The 16504-nt window shown below is 62.3% G+C and overlaps 1 protein-coding gene across 5 annotated transcripts; it reads left to right on the top strand.

Moving 5' to 3' along the window:
* Positions 1 to 72: 72 nt before the first annotated feature.
* LOC102943727 (pleckstrin homology domain-containing family A member 3) lies at positions 73 to 11411 on the top strand. Of its 5 annotated transcripts, XM_037884028.2 has the most exons (8): positions 73 to 183; positions 4765 to 4881; positions 5693 to 5848; positions 7175 to 7311; positions 7952 to 8122; positions 8531 to 8574; positions 8988 to 9145; positions 9783 to 11411. In XM_037884028.2, the coding sequence occupies exons 1-8, from the start codon at positions 144 to 146 to the stop codon at positions 9842 to 9844; spliced, it is 885 nt and encodes a 294-aa protein (XP_037739956.1). In that variant the 5' UTR covers positions 73 to 143; the 3' UTR covers positions 9845 to 11411. The 5 variants fall into 5 exon arrangements, with proteins under 5 accessions (XP_037739956.1, XP_037739955.1, XP_037739957.1 ...); XM_037884027.2 differs by having other exon boundaries at positions 76 to 183; positions 8988 to 11411; XM_037884029.2 differs by having other exon boundaries at positions 111 to 183; positions 4532 to 4881; positions 8988 to 11411.
* Positions 11412 to 16504: the final 5093 nt, after the last annotated feature.

The following is a 16504-nucleotide window of genomic DNA, read 5'->3' as shown; positions in this document are numbered from 1 at the left end:
GGCTTGCCTTTCCCAAGTCCCGCCCTCGTATCCAATCCGCTCTTTTTATTGGGCGAAAGCGCTATAGCCCCGCCCTCCTCGGCCGGTGATTGGTTGCTCGCTCCGGTGTTGTCAATGGGAGGCTCACATTTACTACCCTGGCGATGGAGGGAGCGTTACTGAAATGGACCAACTACCTCTCGGGTAACGGCCGCGGGGGCGGGTCCGGATCCGCCGCCCCTGGGGGCTGGGGATTCCCCTGGCCTGGGGGCGGGGGTGGAGACGGACCATCCCCGAACCGGGCCAGGTCCGCGAGAGCCCCCCCGCCCCCCACCCCCGGGCTGAACCGGGCCAGGTCCGCGAGAGCCTCCCCCCCCCCACCCCCGGGCTGAACCGGGCCAGGTCCGCGAGAGCCTCCCCCCCCCCACCCCCGGGCTGAACCGGGCCAGGTCCGCGAGAGCCTCCCCCCCCCGGGCTGAACCGGGCCAGGTCCCCGAGAGCCTCCCCCCCGCCCCCCCCGGGCTGAACCGGGCCAGGTCCCCGAGAGCCTCCCCCCCGCCCCCCCCGGGCTGAACCGGGCCAGGTCCCCGAGAGCCTCCCCCCCCCCCGGGCTGAACCGGGCCAGGTCCGCGAGAGCCTCCCCCCCCCCACCCCCGGGCTGAACCGGGCCAGGTCCCCGAGAGCCTCCCCCCCCCCCCCCGGGCTGAACCGGGCCAGGTCCGCGAGAGCCTCCCCCCCCCCCCCCGGGCTGAACCGGGCCAGGTCCGCGAGAGCCTCCCCCCCCCCCCGGGCTGAACCGGGCCAGGTCCGCGAGAGCCTCCCCTCCCCCGGGCTGAACCGGGCCAGGTCCGCGAGAGCCTCCCCCCCCCCCCTCCCCCGGGCTGAACCAGGCCAGGTCCGCGAGAGCCTCCCCCCCCCCCACCCCCGGGCTGAACCGGGCCAGGTCCGCGAGAGCCTCCCCCCCCCCCCCACCCCCGGGCTGAACCGGGCCAGGTCCGCGAGAGCCTCCCCCCCCCCCCACCCCCGGGCTGAACCGGGCCAGGTCCGCGAGAGCCCCCCCCCGGGCTGAACCGGGCCGGGTCCGCGAGAGCCTCCTCCCCCCCCCCCCCCCGCCCGGGCTGAACCGAGCCAGGTCCGCGAGAGCCTCCCCCCCCCCCCCCGCCCGGGGTGAACCGGGCCAGGTCCGCGAGAGCCTCCTCCCCCCCCCCCCGCCCGGGCTGAACCGGGCCAGGTCCGCGAGAGCCTCCTCCCCCCCCCCGCCCGGGCTGAACCGGGCCAGGTCCGCGAGAGCCTCCTCCCCCCCCCCGCCCGGGCTGAACCGGGCCAGGTCCGCGAGAGCCTCCTCCCCCCCCCGCCCGGGCTGAACCGGGCCAGGTCCGCGAGAGCCTCCTCCCCCCCCCGCCCGGGCTGAACCGGGCCAGGTCCGCGAGAGCCCCCCCCCGGGCTGAACCGGGCCAGGTCCGCGAGAGCCTCCTCCCCCCCCCCCCCCGGGCTGAACCGGGCCAGGTCCGCGAGAGCCTCCTCCCCCCCCCCCCCCGGGCTGAACCGGGCCAGGTCCGCGAGAGCCTCCTCCCCCCCACCCCCGGGCTGAACCGGGCCAGGTCCGCGAGAGCCTCCCCCCCCCCCCCCGGGCTGAACCGGGCCAGGTCCGCGAGAGCCTCCCCCCACCCCCACCCCCGGGCTGAACCGGGCCAGGTCCGCGAGAGCCTCCCCCCCCCCCCCACCCCCGGGCTGAACCGGGCCAGGTCCGCGAGAGCCTCCCCCCCCCCCACCCCCGGGCTGAACCGGGCCAGGTCCGCGAGAGCCTCCTCCCCCCCGCCCCCGGGCTGAACCGGGCCAGGTCCGCGAGAGCCCCCCCCCGGGCTGAACCGGGCCAGGTCCGCGAGAGCCTCCCCCCCCCCCCGGGCTGAACCGGGCCAGGTCCGCGAGAGCCTCCTCCCCCCCCCCCCCCCGGGCTGAACCGGGCCAGGTCCGCGAGAGCCTCCTCCCCCCCCCCCCCCCCGGGCTGAACCGGGCCAGGTCCGCGCGAGCCACCTCCCCCCCCCCCCCCGGGCTGAACCGGGCCAGGTCCGCGAGAGCCTCCTCCCCCCCCCCCCGGGCTGAACCGGGCCAGGTCCGCGAGAGCCTCCTCCCCCCCCCCCCCGGGCTGACCCGGGCCAGGGCCGCGAGAGCCTCCCCCCCCCCCCCCCCCCCGGGCTGAACCGGGCCAGGTCCGCGAGAGCCTCCTCCCCCCCCCCCCCGGGCTGAACCGGGCCAGGTCCGCGAGAGCCTCCTCCCCCCCCCCCCCCGGGCTGAACCGGGCCAGGTCCGCGAGAGCCTCCTCCCCCCCCCCCCCGGGCTGAACCGGGCCAGGTCCGCGAGAGCCTCCTCCCCCCCACCCCCGGGCTGAACCGGGCCAGGTCCGCGAGAGCCTCCTCCCCCCCACCCCCGGGCTGAACCGGGCCAGGTCCGCGAGAGCCTCCTCCCCCCCACCCCCGGGCTGAACCGGGCCAGGTCCGCGAGAGCCTCCTCCCCCCCACCCCCGGGCTGAACCGGGCCAGGTCCGCGAGAGCCTCCTCCCCCCCACCCCCGGGCTGAACCGGGCCAGGTCCGCGAGAGCCTCCTCCCCCCCCACCCCCGGGCTGAACCGGGCCAGGTCCGCGAGAGCCTCCTCCCCCCCACCCCCGGGCTGAACCGGGCCAGGTCCGCGAGAGCCTCCTCCCCCCCACCCCCGGGCTGAACCGGGCCAGGTCCGCGAGAGCCTCCTCCCCCCCACCCCCGGGCTGAACCGGGCCAGGTCCGCGAGAGCCTCCTCCCCCCCACCCCCGGGCTGAACCGGGCCAGGTCCGCGAGAGCCTCCTCCCCCCCACCCCCGGGCTGAACCGGGCCAGGTCCGCGAGAGCCTCCCTTTCACCCCTCCCAAACCGGGCCAGGTCTGTGTGACACCCCCCCCTTGCCCTCCCGACTGAACCGGGCCAGGTCCCTGTGACTCTCCATTCTCCCCCCCGAACCAGGCCCAGTCCATGGGACCCCCGACCCTCCCCGAACCGGGCCGGGTCCCTGTGACCTCCACCCAGAACTAGGCCAGGTCTGTGCCCCCCCCCATCCCCTGGCTCAACTGGGCCAGGTCTGTATGATATCCCCCTCCCCTGCCAAACTGGGCCATGTCCATGTGACCCTCCCCGCCCCCGCGCCGAACTGGGCCATGTCCATGTGACCCTTCCCCCACCCCCCGCCCCGAACTGGGCCATGTCCATGTGACCCTCCCCTCCCCCGCCCCGAACTGGGGCAGGTCTGTGTGATCCCCTCTCCGCCCCGAACCGGGCCAGGTCCCTGTGACCCTCCCCTCTCTGCCCCCAAACCAGGCCAGGTCTGTGTGACCCCGCACCCCTCCCGAACCGGGCTAGGTCTCTGTGATCCTCCCCTTGAACCGGGCCAGGTCTGTGTGACCCTCCCCTCTGCCCCCTGAACTGGGCCAGGTTCCTGTGACCTCCATCCAGAACCAGGCCAGATCTGTGTGCCCCTCCCCCACCTCCTGGCTGATCCGGGCCAGGTCTGTGTGACACCTCCCTCCCCCTCCCGAACTGGGCCAGGTCCGTGTGACCCTCCCCCCACCCCCGCTGAACTGGCCCAGGTCTGTATGACACCCCCGCCCCCGCTGAACCGGGCCACGTCTGTGTGACCCTCCCCAGCCGGTCTGGGTGTCTGTGCCCTCTTCCCTGCCACAAACCGGGCTGGGTCTCTGTAAGACAACATCCCCTCGGAACTGGGCCAGCTCTCTGTAACCCATCCACCCCCCACTTCCAAACTGGGCCGGGTCTCCCTGCCCTCCTCCCCTGACCTGGGCCTGCTCCCCCCGAATAGGGCAGGTCCATGATCCTTCTCCCCCAAACCAGGACACGTCTGTGACCCCTCTGTCCCTGAAGTGGGTTCACTGCCCCTGAACCAGGTTCACAGGACTGTGACCTGGACCCACCCCCCACAAGCCAGGCTTATGTCTCTTCCTTCAAAGAGGGGCTGCCTCCCTCTCTTTGAACAGGGCCAGGTCTATGCCCCCCTCCACATGTTTCCGGATGGGATCAGAGGACCCCACCATCCCTTCCCCCAACAGGCTCCACAGTCTCTCCCAGTCCCAAGCTCTAACTCGGCACAAAGGCTGGCTGGCCCATGGGCGGCTCCCTATTCCGTTCTGAGAGCCAGGTGCCAACTGGGGGCCGGGGCCACCCTGTGCCTGGGGGGTTGTGAGGATGCAGAGTTTGTAATTCTCTTATAGGGTAAGCGACACAGGTGGACCCCAAAGGGGGAGGGGTAGCAAATAACCTGCTGGCCCAGTTGGCTTTTAGCTCATGCAGTAGAGGCTCATGCACTAAGCTTCAGAGGTCCCAGGTTCAATCCTGCCCGCTGACGACCAGGGTCTGTCGGCGTTACGTTTGCACATCTCTGGCCCCTTTCACTGGAGCATGTCACCCCCGTAATACCCGCATACAGACACCGATGGGGGAGCGACGTGTCGGGGGCACAGGCAGGGGTAGGACCCAGGAGTCCTGACTCTGAACCTTCTCCTCTCCCACAGCCAGGAAGAGAATCCAGGAGTCCTGCTTCCCGGCCTGTTGCTCGAAGCACTAGACCCCACGCCCTCCCAGGGCTGGAAATAGAACCCAGGAGTCCTGGCTCCATACTGACCCTCGCGTGAGCAGGGCTGCTGTGCGCCAGGCGGCAGCCGTGGGAGCTGGGCTCCCTGGAGGAGAGAAGCGCCCTGGCAGGCATTAGGCAGGTGACTGGCCTGGCCTTTCCTTTTCCCTCTAGGTTGGCAGCCACGGTACTTTGTCCTGGACAGCGGCATCCTGTCCTACTATGACTCTCAGGACGATGTGGGCAAAGGCAGCAAGGGCAGCATCAAGATGGCGGTCTGTGAGATCAAAGGTCGGTGCCCTGCACTCCCCCGCTGGGTGAGAGGCTCGTGCGGGTAGGGGGCGGCAATTGGACCAGGAGGGGGCTGGCTCGCTGTGCTGCTGACCTGGGATCCTGGCAGGGTAACGGTCCAGAATTTAACGAACACTGAGGGGGCCAGATTCTCCAGTGGGCCCTTCCCACCCCTTGCCGCTCTCACCTGCCCCTCTCCCCCCGGCAGAGAGACACACACGTCTATCTGGGCTATTTCTGTCCTCCCCAGTCACTGCCCCCTTTGGATTTGCACGTCGCTTCTACCTCTGAGCGCAGATGTGGTGCCACTGAAGATGCACCTCGCACCAAGGGAGCCGATCAGTCGTGTGGGAGGTTTCCCTTGGATTCAGTGGGCCCTGAAACTCCTCAGAGCCCCGGCTTGGGCTGCAGCCAGCTGAGGGTTTCACTGTGGGTGGGGTGGAGACAGGGCAGCTCCCCAGTTTAAGAATCTCCACCCTGGAGACCATTCCAGGGCTTTGTCCAATCTAGTGCTGAGATTCCACAATAGTGTGTGGCTGTTGGAATCTGGCATAGAACCCAGGTGTCCTAGCACTCAGTCCCCTGCTCTAACCACTAGACCTCTCTCTCCTCCCAGAGCTGGGCATAGAACCTAGGAGTCCTGGCTCCCAGTCCCTTGCTCTAACCACTGGACCCCACTCCCACTCTCCTCCTGGAGAAGCCCTGGGTCCCTAGACTCTGCCTGCAGAGCTGGATTGTGTCATGCAAGGTGAGAACAGACTCTGCTACCCGAGCACTGGGCTCTCGCTCAGCGACTGTCTTGTCCCTGCAGTGCACCCCACCGATGCCACGCGCATGGAGCTGGTGATTCCGGGGGAGCAGTATTTCTACCTGAAGGCAGGGGGTGCTGCGGAGAGGCAGAAGTGGCTGGTGGCCCTGGGCAGCTCGAAAGCCTGTTTGGGCGACAGCAGGAGCCAGAAGGACAAAGGTGGGTCCTTCGTGAAGGGAGAGGGTGGGCACTGTGCCAGAGAAACGGTGATCTCTGTTGCGATGTGGCAGATCTGGGCAGTGTGTATGTCAGGAGCCAGGGACAGATCGGGGGGTTGGGGGAGCCCAGGGCTGGGGTAGCAGGAGGCAGCGGGTTGGGACTGAGAGACATCGGCGAGGCTGTGTGTCAGGATTGAGGGGCACCGGCAGAGCTGAGGGTGGGGAGCCTGGCACTGGGAAAGCAAGGGGCTGTCGGTTGGCATAGAGGGGCTGGGGTTGGGGGCAGGCTGGAATAGCAGGGGGGGCTGCGGGTCAGGATTGAGGGGCACCGGCAGAGCTAAGGGTGGGGAGCCTGGCGCTGGGAAAGCAGGGGGCTGTCGGTTGGGATAGAGGGGCTGGGGTTGGGGGGCAGGCTGGAATAGCAGGGGGGGCTGTGGGTCAGAATTGAGAGGCACCGGCAGAGCTATGCGTGCGGGCCCAAGACCGCGGCAGCAGAGGGGTGTGGAAGGGCTGGCTGCACTGGGGAGCAGAGACGGGCTCGGGTGCCGGCGTTCCCCCCTCCTCAGGAAACAGTCACTCGGCGGCGACTGCAGAGAACCGGAATTTCATCCTTCAAGCCAATCCCAGCTGGCCTCTGACCTGCTGGTTATGGGGTGGGGGGCCCAGTAGTGGACAGCCTGACCCCAAAGCTCCAGCCCACTAGAGGGTGCCGGGCTGCAGGGAGTGATGTGGGGGTGCTCAGGGAAGGGGCACCCTCTCCCCTTGCAATCTTCCCCTTCTGGTCAATGCTGAGCTCAGTGCTGTGCTCCGTGGCAGAGAAAACAGGGGGAGCGGAGATAAAAAAAAAAAAAATTAAAAAGGCAGCACTTCTGCTCGGTGGGAAAGCGGCCGCTGCCCCGCTCCCCCCTAGCTACGTTACTGGCTGTGCTGGAGGGTGGGTGCCTCCAGTAGGGGGCGCTTTCTCCTCTCTGGGTCAGTGCTGAGCCCGATGGCCCCCCGCACGAGACAGGTCCGCTTATTTACAAGCCCGGTGCCCGCTGTAAGAACCGGGGCATCAACCCCTGTGTCCTGGCTAAATTCCAACGTGGGCCATTCCATTCTGGCTCCCCTGACGGTTTCTGCTGGATCCTCTGTTTTTCTTCACTTCCTGTCTTAGACTAGTGCAGTGTTTTTGCAGGTTGTTAAGCAGATGCTACATTCCACCCCAGAGGTGGCTGCACTTCAGTGGCAGGGGCGAAACAGTCCCTGCATATAACATACAGGGCCTGGGGCTTCCAGGGGAGCAGGATAGGAACGAGGCAATGCTGATCTTCCCATCTCCCTCCAGACATGCACCTGAGCAGCGAGTCCCTGGGCCGGAAGCTGTCGGAGCTACGGCTGTACTGCGATGTGCTGACTCAGCAGGTCTTGGACGTCCAGGAGTCCACGCGGCCCCAGGACAACGGCTCCCCGCTCGATATTGAGGTTCAAAGGGAGCGGGGGGGGGGGTTAAGGGAGAGCTGTTGGGTTTTAGGAGGATCTGGAGGACACAGGTCCTAGCTACCCACTCCTTCCTGGTGAGGCACAAAGGCCGCCTGATTCCAACAGCTCAGAGAGGGCTGCGGCACGCAGTGCAGAGTCAACCAGCGGAACTCCCCGCTGCAGGGCTGTGCTGCTATACCACCTGCTCAAGTGGCTGGGATCCTCATGGGGTATGAGGCTTCATGGCATAAACAGATGGGGCTGGGCCCAGGAGTGAAGATATGCATGGATGTGAGCCCCCTGATCTAAACACTCGACCCCACTCTGCGCCCAGAGGCAGGAATAGAACCCAAGAGTCCTGATTCCCACTCCCCTGCTCTATCCGCTAGGCATGACTCTCTTTCCCAAAGCTGCTTCTCTTCTGAGCAATGCCTTGGCCTGTGCGTCTGCAATGCCACGGAGCCAGCTAACAAAGGCGCGGGGAGGCCACTGACTCTCTGGGTGGCCGGGGCAAGTCACTGCCCCTCTCTTTGCCTCCGTTTCCCCACCTGTACAGCAGGCTAGGAGAGGTTGGTGCCACAGGAGCGCAAAGGATTGTGGGCGGCTGTTCCTCTCGGTAACCCTCTCTCCTCCCCATCCCCAGAAGATGAACGAAGCCTCCTCCCTGCTCAGAGCCACCTGCAGCCAGTTCATCTCCACGCTGGAGGAGTGCATGAAATTCGCCAACGCCCGCCTGGCACCTGAGCTCTACCAGCCCTCGCCGGCCCCCCTGCCCCAGGACTTCGTGGGCACCAAACTCCCGCACTCCCATAGAGTAAGAGCCTCCCTGGGGCAGGGGGCAGCATTTGGACTAGCAGTGGCATCTGCCTAGGACAGATTGGAAACCCAGCATGCTTCGCTTCTTTGCCAGCCCCAAGTGCCGGGGCAGGGCTGTGTGGGTCGGCTGGGAGCTAGCCGGGCTCTGGTCACAGCCCCAGAGAGGGCAGAGCCCAAGCAGCACCAGGGCAAGCTTCTGAGCAGGGTGTCTGGGGTCAGTTTGTCCTTGGCCTCTTTGCGAAGGACATTGCTATGATCCCAGCATGGCTCATGCTGGCCCCCCAGCTGTCATCAGATGTGTGCCCGCGCTGCCAGTCTGAGCTGGATCTGAACCAGCTCCAGAGCTGCCCGGTGCCCCCAGATCGCTCGGTTCCATCTGACCCTCTCCCGCTTTCTGGCCTCGCAGGTGAGACGCTCCCTCAGCCACACGGGCATCGTGTCCCCCGACAGGTGAGCAGGCTGGCTGCGAGGGAAGGGAGGAGGGGGCTCCTGGGTGGCGCAGAGGGGCTGGGTGAGGATCCCGCCGTCCCTGCGCTCAGATGGGGTCTGAGACCGAGCGGGATGCGGGCGCAGGCAGGCAGCTGGCTTCTGGGTGCCCATGACATGGGTCCTGGCTCCCTCCAAGCCAGGCCCTCGCCCTGCGTGGTGCTGCCCCGGCTCCCCTAGCTGGAGGTGGGGAAGGTCCTGGAACTCAATCCCCAGCCCCCTGGGCCGGCTGAGGCCGCCCTTCAGGGTGCGCTGGGAACCCTCCATGGGTGGGTAGCCTGCATGGGAGCAGGGAGCGATCAGCCGGGCTCTCCCTTGGGTGCCACCCTAGGTGCCCATCCCCAAGCCAAGGCTCTCACCCCGTCCCCCTCTTGCAGAGGGGCGGAGCCGCCCCGGCCCCCGGTGCCGCCGCAGAAGGGCGCCGTGACAGTGGTGCGCAACCTGGAGGAGATGGTGATGTTCCGCTCGCAGCACTGGGGCCAGCAGGGCCCCGCGCCCGACAGCCCGGTCGGCACCATCGTGGAGGAGAGGGAAGGTAGGAGCCGCCGGGCAGCCTCCCCGTCACCAGGGGGAGCCGGCACGGTGCAATGTGGTCACAGCTTGTCCCATTGCAGATGATTACAGGGACTGAAGGACAGCATCAGCCCTCCTCCCCCGCGCCCCCCAGCTTGTCCCGGCTGACTCTGCCTTTCCTGCTGGCCCCGCCCCCCGCTAGCCATGCCCCAATGGGCCCTTTGGGGCTGAGGTTCATGGCTCCCATGTGTCACGCTCCCAAGCTGTGTCTCCTGCGGGCAGGGGGGCCCCATTGGTCAGAGGAGAGCAAGGGAAACAGGTTCTCTAGTGGACTGAGCACAGGACTGTGAGCCAGGACTCCTGGGTTCCATTCCCAGCTCTGCAAGACAAGGGGCGAGTCCCTCCCTGTTCCTCAGTTTCCCCCAGGATGGCAAGGCTGGTAGAGCCTCTGGAGGTGGCAGTGGTGGGTTAGCTGAGGCTGTCCTGTGCAGGAAGTAACAGGAGCTGAGTGACTCTCTCTGTCTGAGGGGTCCCTTGCCCATGCCCCCTGTCTGATCCAGTCTGGGGACTGGAGCCCTGGGCTCCCTCTTCCGGCGCTAGAGCCCCCCAGAGGCCAGAAGCTGCTGGTCTCCCTAATTCCTCCTCCCCTCCCTCGTCAGAGGCCCCGCTGCCCACGCAAGAGTCCCCGGCGGAATCGGCTGGCGGTGACAAGCGGGAGTGAGCGGCACCAGGATCCGGGCGCTGCCTCTGCCTCACACTGGGGGCTTTGGAACATCCCCGGCCCAGCCCCATGGGAGCACGGCCCTTCCCTGTGCTTGAGAGCTGCCAGGGACCAGCAGAGAACAACGGGGCTGTGTTCTCCCCGCCAACTCCTCAGGCTGGCCCCCAACTGCTTCCCCCCTCTCCCAGCGCTGGTCCCAGCTCCGGAGGGGCGGAGCGGTGCCCTTCTGGGAAGGGAGTAGCCTCTAGCAGGTAGAGCAGGGGACTGGGCATCAGGATGCTTGAGTTCTGTGACCCGGGGTGGGTCACCTCCACTCTCTGCGGCCATTTCCCCGTCTGCACGGAGGAGGGTCTGGAAGTGGTTTGGCTGTGCGGGCGGAAGAGGCCAGGGGGGCACTGGAGGGTGGTATTGCTCAGTGGGTGCCATGGGTGGTGAGAACGCAGGCTCTCTGGGATGAGGGGACCGAGCCCCCAGGCTGGGGTGGGGCAGAGGGGGCCTTGTCCCGGGAGCAGAAGAGAAACATTCTCCTTGGTGCTGATCTCCCCTGGGCTTGGCGCCCTGGCGCCTGTGTTGGCCTTACGCCCTGTCCCTGGGTCGGTCGGGGGCAGGGGGAAATCTGCTGAGCATGGAACCCCCTCTCTGCTCCCCAGCCCAAGGAGCCCAAACGCCAGCTGCCTAGGCCTCTTGTCCCCTCCCCCTTGCTGTGATGCTGGGCGTGATGCCATCAGCGCAGGAGTTGGGGGGGACCCGGGGTGTCTGCGATCACCAGCCAACACAGTATTAGAGCTTCAGAGAGCCAGCCAGTGTGGAGGGGCTAACGGCCAAATGTGATCCAGCAGGATCCCCTGTAATCCGTGGGTGCACAGCCAGTGTCCCCACTGTGTGGTGTGTCGGGGGAGAGCTCTCCCTGCCCCAGGAATAGTACCGCCCCCTAGAAATGGAGCTAAGAGGAGATCTTGCTCTTCTACCCCTCGTCCCATCCAGTTGGTGCCCAGTTTGGTGCCATGGTGCATCAAACCACCTCTTACAGCCAGGCTTCACCTATCGGGGCGCTCTCTTCACTTTCTCGCCACGGCCTCTGGATCCAGCAGGCGGGTGAGAAGAGGCTGGTTCCTACGATCTGGCAGAGTGCCTCCCTCTGGCCAGTTCCCATCCGTGCCCCGCTGACGGTTCAAGCCAAGGCCAGAAGTGAGAGCCCAGCTGGCTCTCCTGCCGCAGGGGCTGCTGGGAGTAAAGCCTACCTCTCATCTCAGGGACAGTAGATGCAGAGATGAGAAGAAAGATGGTGCCAGGGGAGGGTTGGCTCCTCCCACCCGGACTTCACCTGAGTCAGGTGACTACACCCAATGCTAACCTCTTTGAACACTACAGCAAGGACGTGGCCGATTCTAATGGAGGTGCAGAACTGTCCCTGCTCTCGTCCTCTGGCTCTCTGTCCTTTGCCACAGGATTTTGTACAGACGCGTCGCCAGGTTGGGGCTGTTTTTTTGCTGAGGGAAGCAGCCGTTTCTGCGGAGAGCTCTGCCAAAGATCAGGCCTTGCAATAAAGACTCTAATTTTGAAACAAGCGGCTCGTCTCCATGTGTCTCTTTCCCCCATGGGGGCTTTTCCCCAGGGCCGGTGGAAGGAGCAGCTGCATGGTGTGGGAGGCGGCTCCGGAGGCGCTACGGCCTGAAATTGCTGCAGAACGAAACTGCTTCATCGCAATTGGCAAGTGAAAGGAAGTGCCTGAATCTTCGTGGCTCTGACCCAAACCGCTGGGTCGCTCACGGCGGCTGCCGTTTGTTCTTCCCGTCTGGATCCAGGCATCGTTCCGAGCTCTCCCAGACTCTGGGAGCGGCAGGAACAAGGTTCCTGCAGCTCCCCGGGTGTTTAAGCAAAATACAGAACTTGCCTCAAAGCAGCTATGAAATTCTGTTGCAGCTCGGCTCTTGGTGTCTTGATCCGACATGGCCTATTTCTCGTTCTGTAGCTCCCAGGTGATCTTGTTTTTGCGGAGAGGGTATTTTAAAGAAAGAGCACAGTGAGATTGCTGGGTATTTTACCCAAATGTGCAGAGAGGGTTTATTCCCTTGTGGTTTAGAGAGAGACCAGGCCAGAGTAGTAAAGCCATCCCCACTATTCATAATACCACAGGAAAAAATCAAGAGCCATTTGCGACTGAAGTTCTTTCCATCAAATGATCAGGCCTGACATGCCCTTAGACCAGTGAATTTCTTGCATATTATTGGTAACAGACACTAGCTTCTTGCTGATGCTAATGCCCCCTTTTCACTGGCGGGCCGGTGCCAAGGGGTTGTTCCCCTGTCGGGAGCAGTGCTGCCTTTTGGCCTGGCATGGCAGATTCTCAGTGGGACGAGAAATTGGGGAAAGGGGGTGTGTCCACCTGGCCTGGAGCAGAGGCCGGGCACTTTGCTGGTACCTGTGTACTATAGTTTGTCGTGTCGAGCTGGCCAAAGGGAGCGCCTGCAATCCCCTGGTGGAAATCTCAGCCCAAACCCCAGGACCTGGCTCCGGGGATCAGCTGGGCCCCAGTTAGAGGGATTCAGGCTGAGACCGATCTCTCCTGCTCCTTGCACCAGCGAGGCATGACCTCACGCAAGGAATGACAATGCAACATTGCTTCCAAGCTGTACGCCTCCCACACGCTCAGGAAAAGTCCTCGCATGGCCGTGCAGCGGCACTGCCGCCTGTCAGAATGGGCCGCGCGGTGGTGTCAGGTATGGTGGCATGCAGGGCTGTGGGTGCAAAGCAGAATCGGACCCAACTTGGTTTCCTTCTGTTTCCCAATAACACCTCAATTGCTAACTGTCAAGGTTCCTTCCCACTCTGAACTCTAGGGTACAGATGTGGGGACCTGTATGAAAGACCCCCTAAGCTTATTCTTACCAGCTTAGGTTAAAAACTTCCTCAAGATACAAACTTTGCCTTGTCCTTGAACCCTATGCTGCCACCACCAAGCGTGTTAAACAAAGAACAGGGAAAGAGCCCACTTGGAGACGTCTTCCCCCCAAAATATCCCCCCAAGCCCTACCCCCACTTTCCTGGGGAAGGCTTGATAAAAATCCTCACCAATTTGCATAGGTGAACACAGACCCAAACCCTTGGATCTTAAGAAGAATGAAAAAGCAATCAGGTTCTTAAAAGAAGAATTTTAATTAAAGAAAAGGTAAAAGAATCACCTCTGTAAAATCAGGATGATAGATACCTTACAGGGTAAGCAGATTCAAACATAGAGAATCCCTCGAGGCAAAACCTTAAGTTACAAAAAGACACAAAAACAGGAATATACATTCCATTCATCACAGCTATTTTACCAGCCATTAAACAAAAGGAAATCTAATGCATTTCTAGCTAGATTACTTACTAACTTAAGGAGTTATGAAGAGCATTCCTGATCTGTTCCTGGCAAAAGCATCACACAGATAGACAGACCCTTTGTCCCCCCGCTCCAGCTTTGAAAGTATTTTGTCTCCTCATTGTGGGTCAGGTGCCAGCGAGGTTACCTTAACTTCTTAACTCTTTACAGGTGAAAGTTTTTTGCCTCTGGCCAGGAGGGATTTTATAGTTCTGTATACAGAAAGGTGGTTACCCTTCCTTTATATTTATGACACTAATGAAAATCACTGGTTAAAATTTCATTTTAACTCTTAGCGGCAATGGGAGGAAACTGTCCCATGTTTCCTCCCAAAACCAACATACAATACCGGGGTTGAAAAGGACCTCAGGAGGTCATCTAGTCCAACCCCCTGCTCAAAGGGGGACCAATCCCCAATTTTTGCCCCAGATCCCTAAATGGCCCCCTCAAAGATTGAGCTCACAGCCCTGGGTTTAGGAGGCCAATGCTCAAACCACTGAGCTATTCCTCCTCCACCTGCCTATTGAGTATCCGTGTTTCCCCTTTCAAAGCCTCATTCAGTTGCTCCAAATCTGGTCTTCCCTGCTCCCTATCTAGACAGGAGATTCATAGATCCTAAGGTCAGGAGGGGCTACTGTGGGCACCTTTCTAACATAGGCCCTAGGACTTGCCTGGGTTACTTCCTGTTTACACTAGAGCAGATTGTTTTAGAAAAACATCCACTCTTGATTGAAAAATCTCCGTTGATGGAGAACGCATGCGAGCCCTTGGTAAATTGTCCCAGTGGTTAATTCCTCACGCCGGTAAAAATTTGTGCCTCTTTTCCAGCCTGAATTTGAGATTTGCCCTTTGTTAAAAATTCCAGGGTGTTTTTTGATGTCCAGAAACAAAGTTCTCTTGCTCAGCACTTTCGTAAACATTTAATTTTCCCAACACCCGGCCTGTGACTGACGGGTATCTCCTCCACAGTAACCAGTCAGAGACTGTTCTGGTGCCATGTTCGTGGCTCAAAGGTTGGAGGAGTTCCTCTGATGATAGACTGCAGAGCTGAGATGGGAAGGCAGCCTGAGGGTGCAGGGGATGCTCCCGCCCCCACACACACCGTGATACTTCAGGATGGGGGAAGAGGGTAAATTCTGAGAGCTCTGTTGCTGAGTCAGAGCTGGCTTCAGCTCCCAGATGCCCCCTCAAAGGCCCAGTCCCCTTTCACTTCAGGACTAGTCTGACCGCAGGCCCTCCCATGGGCACCTGACTGCATAGAGGGCCCCATGCCAGCCCCCTTCAATATCAAGCCTGCACTCCTCTAGCCATGGCGGTCTAGGGTGTCAATTGCCAATGGGCACATTTCTTCTCCAGGCAGAGTTCTGAGGACCAACTCTCCGCGATGGCCTTAACAATCTACCCATTTCCTTGGTGTACAACCGGAGAGGGTGTGTTTGATACTCCCAGAACAAGGAAAGATGTGTTACTTGTATTGTGGCAGCACTCGGGAGCCCCAGCTGTGACGGGGCCCCAGGGTGCTGGGCCCTGCACGTCCGCGTTCACTCGTTAAGGACATGCTGCATTGCAGTTAGTTTTGTGATTCAGTTTCTTTGGCAGAGGAGCTGGTGCAGGCAAGAGGAGGGTTTGTTCCCTGCCTCGCGCTCTCTATCCTGAGTCAGTTCTTCGGGAAGGAGAACTGGGCACTGGTGGTTGGGCTGCGGTTCCTGAAAGGGGATTGGCTGCCTGTGGTTTGTGACCACCTCTGTTCCAGGACAGGTGTGTATAGTGTGACCAAATGAGCTACGTGCTAGGTTCTGTGTCACTGATTTCTCCTCCTGGGCAGGGAAACCGACCCAGAAGGCCCTGACGTCAGCTATCACTTGGCAGAAGAGTGAGAGTAGTTGGCCAAGTGAGGCATTACCTACACCTCAGGGGCACGTCTCCCTCTGGCTGTCTCTGGAATGTGATAACCTTTGAACGCCACTGTCGATCGGTTCCAAACTTTCAGGGCGTGTTCCAGGCAGCAGTGGGAAAAAAGCTGGAGATTTTGATGAAAAACCAAAAGGGGAAAATAGGGGCCACATGGAGACTCAGGCATCTGGTTAACAGAGCTAAGGGCTCCACCCACCTTTGTCATTGTGTAGAGCAGGGGTTCCCAAAGGTGGGCCACAACACAGTCCCTGGTGGGCTGCCATCATGGGCGAAGTTTTGGGGTGGGGTGTGGTGATGCCAGGTGCTCTGTGCGTCCAGGTCAGTTTTGATATGTAGGCTGGGTAATGGCCGGCCCGCTCTCCAGGCTCAGGTAGGTGTAGTTCTTGGTGCCCACGAACCACTGGGTGCTTGTGACCACGGTTTCCGTGTAGGTCAGCATGTCCCAGCCTGGCCTGGCGTGCGCAAGGACTGGGCACGTGGCCGGGCCCCGCAGCATCAATCTGCCTCTGCCGGCACCTTGAGCTCCCCCCTGCCTGCACCCAGCCCCTAGCTCCCCCCTGCCTGCACCCGGAGCTCCCCCTGCCTGCACCCGGAGCTCCCCCTGCCTGCACCCAGCCCCGAGCTCCTGCCTGCACTCTGCCCCTAGCTCCCCCTGCCTGCACACAGCCCTAGCTACCCCCTGCCTGCACCTGGAGCTCCCCCTGCCTGCACACAGCCCCTAGCTCCCCCCTGCCTGCACCCTGAGCTACCCCCTGCCTGCACCCTGAGCTCCCTGCTGGCTGCACACAGCCCCTAGCTACCCCCTGCCTGCACCCAGAGCTGGCTGAAAGGCTGAAAATCGAAGATGAGATCAGGTTGAGCCTCCCTAACATATGTTCCCAGCTGGAAAAGCTGTGCAAGGAGGAGCAGGCACATCCGTCCCAGTAAGAAGACTCCTGGCTTGTAAGTCTTCTAATATTTTTATTTACAATATTTGATTCTGTTCTAATTAGTAGAAAATAGGGCTGGATCTTTGCTTACAGAGCACAGACATTCAGACCCTTCCCCCCCGCCCCCCAAAATTGAACACACAATATAGTGTTCAAAGTTGGACAACGGTTTTGTTTTAAAATAAAATACCGCGGCACTTTTTAAACAATGTTGTTAACGTCGTTGTGTTGCTCCTGGTTCAGTTTTATTCACAGTTGTGTTTTCCCTGTTTGAATGCTGCATTTTGCTCTCACCGTGCTTACTGCAGCTGCACAGGTGGGCCTCGGGTTGGGAACCCCCTGGGTTAGAGCTCAAAGAACCGGCTGGTGGCAGCTGTTCACACCTTCCAGCCGAGCAGTACCCCCATCTCAGCTCAGCCTGTTGGCCTCATGGAGTTTCAAAGCGCTGGTGCCCTGGGT

Source organism: Chelonia mydas, chromosome 20, assembly GCF_015237465.2.
Source record: "Chelonia mydas isolate rCheMyd1 chromosome 20, rCheMyd1.pri.v2, whole genome shotgun sequence".
Taxonomy (NCBI): domain Eukaryota; kingdom Metazoa; phylum Chordata; order Testudines; family Cheloniidae; genus Chelonia; species Chelonia mydas.
This window is presented reverse-complemented; position numbering and strand designations above follow the sequence as displayed.